The 9,756-nt window shown below is 36.6% G+C and overlaps 1 protein-coding gene across 1 annotated transcript; it reads left to right on the plus strand.

Annotated features, from left to right (window-relative positions):
- The first annotated feature begins 3,110 nt into the window (after window positions 1–3,110).
- On the plus strand, window positions 3,111–9,135 carry LOC112948404 (cell surface glycoprotein CD200 receptor 1-A-like). The gene is given in 7 exon segments (XM_026040655.1): window positions 3,111–3,177; window positions 4,160–4,468; window positions 5,402–5,650; window positions 6,473–6,574; window positions 6,917–7,023; window positions 8,790–8,878; window positions 8,880–9,135. Coding segments are annotated over 7 exon segments (1,179 nt in total).
- The last annotated feature ends 621 nt before the right edge of the window (window positions 9,136–9,756 follow it).

Here is a 9,756-nt window from a genome sequence, read left to right on the forward strand (position 1 = left end):
GCAAATATCCATTTGCTACTTTTAAATGAATTTGATTAATCTATGTTTGGTTTCCCTTTTTTTTCTTCAGGTTTTACTTTGAGATTTACTTCTTGGTAACTGGCATAAATGTTTAGGGATGTGAACCTTAAAAATCACAATCTAAATTCCATTTTTTTTTGTATGTGAATATTTAAACAGTATATCTTCTGTTCTTTCTGTAATGCCCCATTTTTAATAATTAAGACCTGTATTTTTGAAAAAATAATCACATATACATATATATGATTTGAATGCATTTTTAAAAAGAGTAGTTCTTCAGGGCAAATTAAAGTACTCCAATATTCTGCATATGAATATATATAGCTCTAGTAAAATTGGTGAATACTGAGTTTGTTCTTAAACATTGTGGAGGCTTCTTTTTGTTTTAGAGGGACTGAAAACTATTTGAAAATTGGGTCAAATTCACTATGTGATTTTGACTAAAAAACCCTTTTTTTTGGCAAGATAGAATCAAATTTTTTTTTTTTTTTTTTTTGCTAAAAATGCCTCGCCATGAGTAATTTATTCATCTTGGAAAAAAAACACTTAAAATGGTATTGAATAACATGAAGCAAACCTAAATATTTCACTTGTGGCACATATTTTCAGTGAATAAAAAATGAAATTTGGGAGGTTTGTAATATAGGAGTTACATTACGATATTGCAGGTTAGTAGTATAATACTGATCAGTGTAGTTGCACTGACATTATTTGTAGGTTGAAATGAAAGGTTTTCATCTAGATTTGTCAGAGTTCCGTCAGAACTTTGCAGAAAACCTGCCWGGCTGTTGTCTGAATGTGCACACATAGTGCAGTGTTTTTTTTTAAAAAAATTCCTCTTGCATTCGGATCACAAATGTGTGAGTGTTTGATATTTCTTTGACACAAATATGGCAGTAATCTGTTTTTATTTACTTTTTCTCTGTGCACCAGGCATCCTTACTTGATATATTTAAAAATGGAATTTTAATAGTACGTTTTTGAAGCCTGTAACTTTTATATCAGTTGGTATCAGCTGAGGATATGGGTTTGTGTGTGCCCAGGGAGGCTTAAATTCTGTCCACCTTTCTTACCCTCCTCCCAGTACATTCTGAGGAATTTACTCACACTTAAAAATGAATATGAACAGCACCTAATCAAAATAGCCCAGAAGGAAAGTTATGTTGCAACAACAATAACATTTCTCAATCAACCATTGCATGAAATTATTTGCTAGTCTGGTACATATTGGATTTTGACTTTGGCAACTGTTGAAATATATTTTCCATAGGATGGAAACACCGTTTTTCAGTCATCTCTAGTTGGTTGCAGTTGATTGCATTTGGTTGCAGAAAGTATTGAAGAGACATAAATGAATGCATAAAGGAGAGAATGCCAAAAAAGGCCAAAAAGAAGAAAATTTTGGCAATGCAGAGGCGCGTGATGGAAAACGACATGGCTTTATGGACAAGATAGCCTCTGAAGAAAAAAGTGCAGGTAAATGGGGTGGATGCATGGAGCAAAAATCCCAATCAAGCTTCCAAGCCCAGTCTGTGGTGTAAAACGGTAGTTTCTGGAGAACAATAACGATTAAGAAAGCCACCTCTGACGTTTTCTGACAGGACTCTAGTCGCTCTGAGTATTAAGCTGGAGGTCTGTACTGTCTGTCCAACAAGCAGGATACCGTAGGGAGAGGATCGGAAGAGATACAATTAAGAACCGGAGTAGGAGGGAATGCTGCTTGAATCTCTATAACCAGAGTGAAGAAAAGGGAGCAAATATTTGAGGATAAAAGCTTTGGAAGACTAGTGACATGGAACCACTATGGGATCTGTCAGTCTTTAGTGGCACATGAACTTGCTCTTTGTTATTAATGACTGATTCATGACAGCAACATCAGAAAAGAAAATACAGTCACTCTCATGTGCCCCTTGGTTGGGGCTGCAGTATCAGTAGTGAATCAGACAGAATCACAGAATGGTTGAGGCTGGAAGCGACATCTAGAGATCATCTAGTCCAACCCCCCTAATCAATCTCTTGGTCATGACAGAATCTATGTGAGTTGCAATAGATATTTCTCCAAAATGAGCTGCAACCTGAAGTCTTGAGCGAAGCCATTGGGATTTGAACTGTGTGAATACACACGTGCATAATTTACACAGTATAGTGCAAAACTGCCTTGCCAGACTGAGATCATTTATGTATGATATCTGACTGCAGAAAAGTTTCAGTGATGTTCTTACCTAAATTTATGTTCAAGCATCAGCTGAAAGAGATTTTATCAAAATTCTCCCCTAAGAATCATAAATATTTTGACTTTATTTTTATTTTGTGTGGAACTGAACACAAGAAGTTTGAGTGAAAGTAATCGTCTCTGTTTAACCAATGAATAGTTGCCAGTTTGATAAAAATAAGCTAGCAATTAATACAGAATACTTTCTTAAAATACATATATATAGTTACTAATATTACTAAATATATATATATGTATATATAGTTACATATATTACTAAATGCCTCTCCAAAACACTGCCCAAAAGGAAATAAACTTACAAAGTTTTGATCATTTACAATAAGAATATTGTCCTTTTTGCTCTACCAGGGAAGTGGAGTTATCTTTTGGGAAATTRAAAGCATGGCAAACATTAGGAATTACCTCTTTGGGTTGCTTTCTTAAAGCAGATGATGAAGGCTCGATCATGATCTTTCATTTGCCTTTACTTTTCAGAAAGAGTTGTAAAGCTTACATGTGCCCTCTAGCACAACCTTTTCATTCTCTGTGGATAAGTCTCTAATGGTATAGCGGGTCTCTTGCTATTCTTTGTGCTAGTTAGATGAATGTGGATGGTGAACAGATGGAGATGACTAGAAAAGGGTGCCAGAGATCCTGGATTTTCAAAACTTGCTTATAAACACTAGCCTTAATTTCCACAACCCTTTCTGTTTTCCTTTCTTCAGTATAGACCTGGAGTCTTTTCTCAAATTTCTGTTTTCAAGGGAAACAAAGATTTTGCTGTGGGTTCTTTTTGAAGGCACTTGCACAACTATTTGTAATTCTATGTCTTTTTCTTTGCCTTTGCTTTCTGCTGTGTCAAAGCATCCTGCTGAAGATGGCTCAAACCTGGGCGGTTCTGGCTGCACTCTTTTTCTTGTTAATCACCCTGGSTCAAACCCCAGGTAAGTGAGAGTAAGAGGTAAGATCGCAAAGTACATGCACTGCTGCTTGATGCTCTGTATTCCCAACTCACTGACACTCTGAAACTTCACAGTTCACCAGGGAAATTTTGCTTATTTTTTAATGTGCAAACAAATGGTGATATCTCCTTAGCAGTTTTAAATCCTTCAGCCTCCCAGAGTGGCCAGGATGTTAAAACTGAAGGAAGTCTGTCACAGATCACTTGAAGATCCATTTCCTCTTCGAACAAGAAAACATCATAAAAGAGATTATTTCTGGCAGAAGGATCTACGTATGTCCCATATCTGAAATACTACACAAAGTGATCTTGGGCTTTAAACTCCTTACAGGCTCCATCACTGCTGCTGCTACTACTTACACCTTAACCAAGGCACCTAATTGAATAGCCTATTATTTCTTCTATGTACTTTTCTTTCCCTCAAGGGTGAGTCTTGCTCTTCTCATCACTTTTTAAAAGCTCATGTGAAGGTGGAAATAAATCTATTGACTAAAAAAAGTTGGAGGACTTTAGTTAACCAGCACTCAGGGAATCCACAGCAGAAAGGTGCCATTTCCACTGCACTCCCAGTCCTGAAACAGTGACAGCAGGAAGCTGGATCTGGAAATTGGATACTGCTCTTATGGGTGTGCATAGAGCTCTGTGTCCCTGAGGCGGCCATCCTAAAAGAAACATTTTTAAATAGCAAAAATGTTAGACTCTAGATTCACAGTGACACTCCAAGTGTGATAAAACTACAAGGTTTGGACCTGTAGTATCATTAGTCTTCCAAGGAATGATACCTGCCTGAAATGCAGCAGTCTCAGTCAGTATATAAACTACATAGTATAAAAAGAAGTTATAGAATCTACTCAGTGTTTCAGTGAAAAATGAAGTAGAATTTTTTTAAATAAACACAGTCAAGAGCTTCCTACGCTTTTGATGATGGTTGTAGAATAATATATATTTTTTTTCTTATTTTGTAGCTTATAACATAGTGAATGTGGAGGCTGGTCATGAGGCTGTGTTGAGTAGCCCTTTCCTAATCAAACAACCTTTGCTAATGGTAACATGGAAGACGAAATTCAGCACTTACTGCTTGTTGGCCTACAGATATGATACCAATGAGACAAGAAATTTGAACTGCAGTGAGAGGATGACATGGAAATATTCACCTGACAGTAACCCAGCTCTTCGGATTTATCCTGTCAACCTTGGTGATGAGGGGAATTACACTTGTGAAATTGTCAACAGTGAGGGCAATTTTCTTTTTCTTTATTCTCTGTCTGTGATAGGTAAGACATACCTTATGCCTTTTATTTTTTGATGCAGAAATAAAAAAATATATTTGATTTGATGTTAAAAGACCAAATCCATTTTGGATACATGCTGGAATTGTACATAAAGAAGTAGGAGACTTCTTGACCCCTTAGCGAGGGGGTACGAGGTACCTTGAGCTGACTTGGTCAAACCGGCTTTTCGAAAACAGGGATGAGAAGATATGCATTTGGACTGGGTTGTTGTCCAGTTACCAAAACCAAATACAACAGTTTAGTGTGGAATGACTTGGAATATGCACTCCTATGTGTTAATGCAAACAGAAGATAGCAAATATTGCTACTCTAAGCTCAGCCAGAGAATGTTCGCAAAAATTCACAGCAAGGTCTATGTGTGTTTTGCCTGAGGAAGGATTAAACGAGAAGAAAGCAAGAGTTTTAAGGCATTATCTGGAAACATTTCACTCTTCAAGAAGTGCTGAGAGCTGTCTATAAGATTTCATAACTAAAATAAAAATAAAAACAATCTTTGGATTTCCATTAGTTTTGWGAAACATTTTACCTAGGGATGGATTTTATGTTCTCGTCATATTAGTTAAATTTTAGTGATATTTTATTCAGTATGTTAACTGCTTTTTTTGTAACTCATAATTTAAAACAGCCCATTCCTTATCCCATCTTGTGATCTTTTTATTATCTTCTTTCATAAAACATGATGGAACAAGACTTTTATATGCAGTTAGCAATTTTTGGAGGTACTAGTYTTTGACTCTTTAATATATTTCTTCTTCTCCCTAAAGACAGATGATGCTAATATTCCAAATTACTTTAAAATGTCTTGAATGGGAGATATAAACTAAAGAAAATCACCTATTCTAAGTTTCTTGACTAGAAAGATTATATTATATTGAGCAGGAAATAATGATTGTGGGTCATTTTCTTCTTCCACAGTCCCTCCTACAGTGACTATGACCACTGACAATGGTGGGGTGGTGATTTGTCAAGCCTCTGCAGGAAAGCCAGCTGCAGAAATCTCCTGGGTACCGGMAAATAACCACAGCACTGAGAAAGAAGTTCATCATCTCAATGGAACAGTAACCAGAGTGAGCTCTGTAGACTGGAACAGCAACATGAATCCCACCGTGACCTGCCGCGTTACCCATCCAGCCACCAACAAGACTCTGTCCCTAGATCTATTGTGTAAATATCTTTTTTTAGTTCTGTAATTTATTGACTACCAGGGCTTCATAGATTGTTTGCATGGGGAGGAGGGAGAAATATCAAAATCCTAGTAGACACTGGCAGAAGAATTAATAATTTTGAGTTTTTTCTTTGAAATCTGAAGTTCCTGACATTGTATAGGGAAGCTGTCTGTTCTTGCTCCCTTCTACTCTAGCTTTGTTTTTATTAGAGTTCATCATACTGTTTAAATGACCTTTTCAGTCACTGGTGACAGAAGAGTTCCTTTCATCTGCCACTCTGACACAGTTTGCTCATTTTAGGTGTGAAATTTGAACCACAGGAGTTGATTTTGTCCCAATTYCTCATAAGATTAAGGCCTGGACAAAATTTCCTTGGGGAACAGCTGTCTGTGACTCTCAAGGGATCTTTTCCAGGGTGGTAAAATGTAAAACTCCATTTAGTTGGCTGTGCTTGACCTCACGTAAGTTCTACTAATGGGAGAAGAATGCACAGTAGATGCATGAAGTACAGCAGTCAACATAGCCCAGTCATTTATAGCAAAACTTTGAAGGGATAAATGATCAGATTGGGTGATTCATTTGAACAAAGAGATCATGMAGGCATGTGGGGTCAAGCACAGAAGATTGTTTGTGTACATGAACAACTATGTGTGTAGTGCAGCTCCCTATTGTTGATTGGCACCTATACCTATGTCTCATAGCTCATTTGAGCTATGGGAGTAGAGGACTAATATCCCTGTCTTACTGACATACGAAGAAACATCTTAGTCAGTGGATGCTGACATCTATTTCTGTAAGTAGTTCTTTTCTCATCTTTCAGATGCTTCCCTCAGTCTTCACTATCTCGTGACAGTAGGATCTGCGAGTGTTGCTGCTGCCATTGGTATTGGTGTGATTTTATGCTTGATTTTCAGGTGCAAGGGTAAGTCAGCTGGAGAATAGCCATGATCTCAGATGGGACTGTAAGACACCTCATCACTGATTATGTGCAGGAATAGGGACATATAACTAATTGCTGACAGAATTGGTTGGGAGGTAAGTGGGGGCTTAAAATGGAGACAGGAAGAAGAGTATCCTAGAAAGGAGAATATTTTAAGGAGAAAGAGATATGAAAAGCTGGAAGAAGGCAACTTTGGGGTAGGCGAACTGTAAACGGAAGGAACTTGCAGAGAATCAGAGTGCCTAATTTACTCCCCTCTGTTGCCTCAGTTCTGCTCTAAAGTTAGTGCCTGCCTGGATTTCCTCCTCTGGGTACRTCTTTCAGATTATTTCCCCCACAAAGTATATAAATTGCAGATATTTCATGAATYGGGTACAAATCAAAAGAGGGTTGGCAAGAAGGGACAATCAGAGAAGGACAGAGAGGGCAGGGTGAGAAAAATGTAAAGGCAGGAGTGGAAAACAGAGGGAGAGTATGAGCGGTGACAGCACTGACTAGTGCTTGCAGCTCTTGGATGGGAACCAGTCATTGCCACAGAGTGAAGTGCAGTTTGGGGCAGGCAGGGAGAGGGGCAAATGAAGTGTGCAGCTCACATGGGTGCTTGGCTCATCGTGTCCCTTCAGCACTGAGAAAAAGTACACATATGAAAAAAAGACTATGTTGATTCAATCCTGACTCTTAAGGTGATTAAGAGTTTTACTGAAGGGGAAAATAAAACAAGAAAGAGCACTCTCAAGAGCGTGTTCTAAACTATGACATAAAAGAGAGAACTAAACCAGTACTTGGAACTATATTTAGAAGGAGGTCAACAGCAGAGGGCAACTAGGTGGGAACTATAGACAAAGCAGCGGTGATCCCATCAAACTGTTTTGAATTTCCAACATCCTACTTTCAGCTTCCCATTTATGTAAATCGAAACTTGGACCAGAAGCACCAGTTACTGTAAGTGGGATTTTTTTTTGTGTTTACTTCAATAATACGTGCAATTCCTTTGCAACATGTATCTGCTCTCACAAACCTCTCATTTATCTCTGGCTGTGTTTGGATGGGTGAATAAGGAACAAGTATATAGCTAGGAGAGCTTCTGCTAGYTGCATGTCCTTATATTCATGGGAATTCACCATATTTCACTAATTTCTCAAGCACTAAGGAAGAATGTAATATAGCTTTTCCTGCCTAAGAATACTATAGATTACATTTATAATGCCAAAGTTTAAACTGAATTTAAGCTCACTCCAAAGTTAATGTAGTCAGAATTCTGCATTACAGAGCAACCTTAACTCTGATCTTTTCTTCAAGAATGTGTATTGTACTTCAAGACAGGAATCTAAACAATTAAAGATATGATGAAAATGGACAGACATTTATCATAATGGAAAAATCACTTATTTATGCTGCATTAAACACACAAACTTTCTTTTTTTCAAGTTCCATTTTGAATACTCTGGGAAAAGCAGCACTAAACTTGCCACTACAAGTTTTACTTCCACTCTAATTTCAGTGTGTTCTGATACATATTTAAAAGCATGATAATATGCTACACCTTCTGGTCTTCTGCCTTATTTAATGCACACTGAAGGACCAATTATTTCATAGTTTGTTTTCTGCTAATGGTTAAATTCATGGCTGTGTGCCTTGTTTATTGTAAGCTGGCACAATTTGACAGACAAGAGTGGGAGCTGCAGAAGTAAAAGTCAAAAGTTTCTGGTAATTTTGGGTCTCCAAATAGGAATGTGTATGCCTTCATGTTTTCTTTTTCTTTTCCTTTCTTTTTTTTTTTCCAGCTACATTAGTATTGTTAAGATTTTTTTGAAGAATATACTGACATTTCTAAGTTCATTTTCAATCATATCAAGAAAAAAAGATTCCAGAGACTGCCCTGTTTAAGCAYTTTAAAGGTAGTTTTSGTTTGGTGTCTTTCTGCCAGGTCAGGTTTCACCCTCTGTGCCCTACCTATTTGCTAATGGAATTTAGAGAAATAAATTCACAATTCCTTTGTGATCCAGTTCATTTGCAAGTACAATCACCTACCAGATTTCTTCCATTCTCTCTCTTTTTATTTATTTATTTATTTATTTATTTATTTATTTATTTATTTATTTATTTATTTATCTTTTTCTTTTGCACTGTATACTTATGATGTTTCAACAAAATTCTACAAGGTAGTATAATGGTATATATTTTCTTTGGATTGCAGACTAAGAACTTCAACCCAGCACCACAGTATGATGATATACACGCAGCTGATCTTTCTATTGAATCGGAGAGTATCTATCAGAACTACAATGAGAACTATGGGTATGAACTCATAACAGTGGAGGCACAAGCAGCCCAGTATGAACTCAGCTACTAGTGATAGGCAATTACCTGAATTTGGTCTTGAAAAAACTAATTCAGACTTTGGTGCAAAGCAGGACATCCAGCTGAGACTGGAAGATAGCTGGGAAGAGCAAGGTGTTTTAGTAACTTATTTCTCTTTTCTTCTAAATACAGCTCTTGAAACTGGAAGTTTTAAAGGCTGGGTTGGAGAAATGCACATTTGAATATCATTGAAAAAAGTCTTCCTTCAAATCAATAATTGACATAGTTTTGGGCCAAACTAACAAACTGATGGTGAAAATGTAGCACTTTTTTTTTTTTTCTATTTTAGTAACTATTTTAGTAAAACTATTTAGTAAAAATTTTCTGGTGGAAACCAGAAAGTGGCACAGGAGACTCCAAAACAAAGCCAGCCGAGGTGCCATCCAAAAGAAATGTAGAAATAAAAGAGGTTTTCTGTGTGGATAGTTATATGATAGAGAGGACAATTTCATATTTTGTATCTTTCTCCCCCAATTATGTTTTCTGGTTGCATTTATAATAGCAGAAACAAAGCCACATTGAATTTGTACTTACTATGGAAATGAGAAATGGCAATAGGCAATTTTCTAAGAAATATTTTGAAGTCAGCATCTAATGTATAAATATTTATCTAGAATTATTTCTGGAGATAATTAGTTATATGCTTATTAAGCAGTTTCTTAGAAGTTGAGATAACAGTATGGTTTTACAGAGAAAAGTGATGATGAGTTGTGAAAAATACTTTCAGTGTGCTTATTTATATATTAAAAAAAACTAAAATAAAACTATAAACCCCTACTGTTTATTTCTTCTAATTCTCTTCC

The sequence above is a fragment of the Nothoprocta perdicaria genome, unplaced genomic scaffold (assembly GCF_003342845.1).
Source record: "Nothoprocta perdicaria isolate Ctin4 unplaced genomic scaffold, notPer1 scaffold_100, whole genome shotgun sequence".
Taxonomy (NCBI): domain Eukaryota; kingdom Metazoa; phylum Chordata; class Aves; order Tinamiformes; family Tinamidae; genus Nothoprocta; species Nothoprocta perdicaria.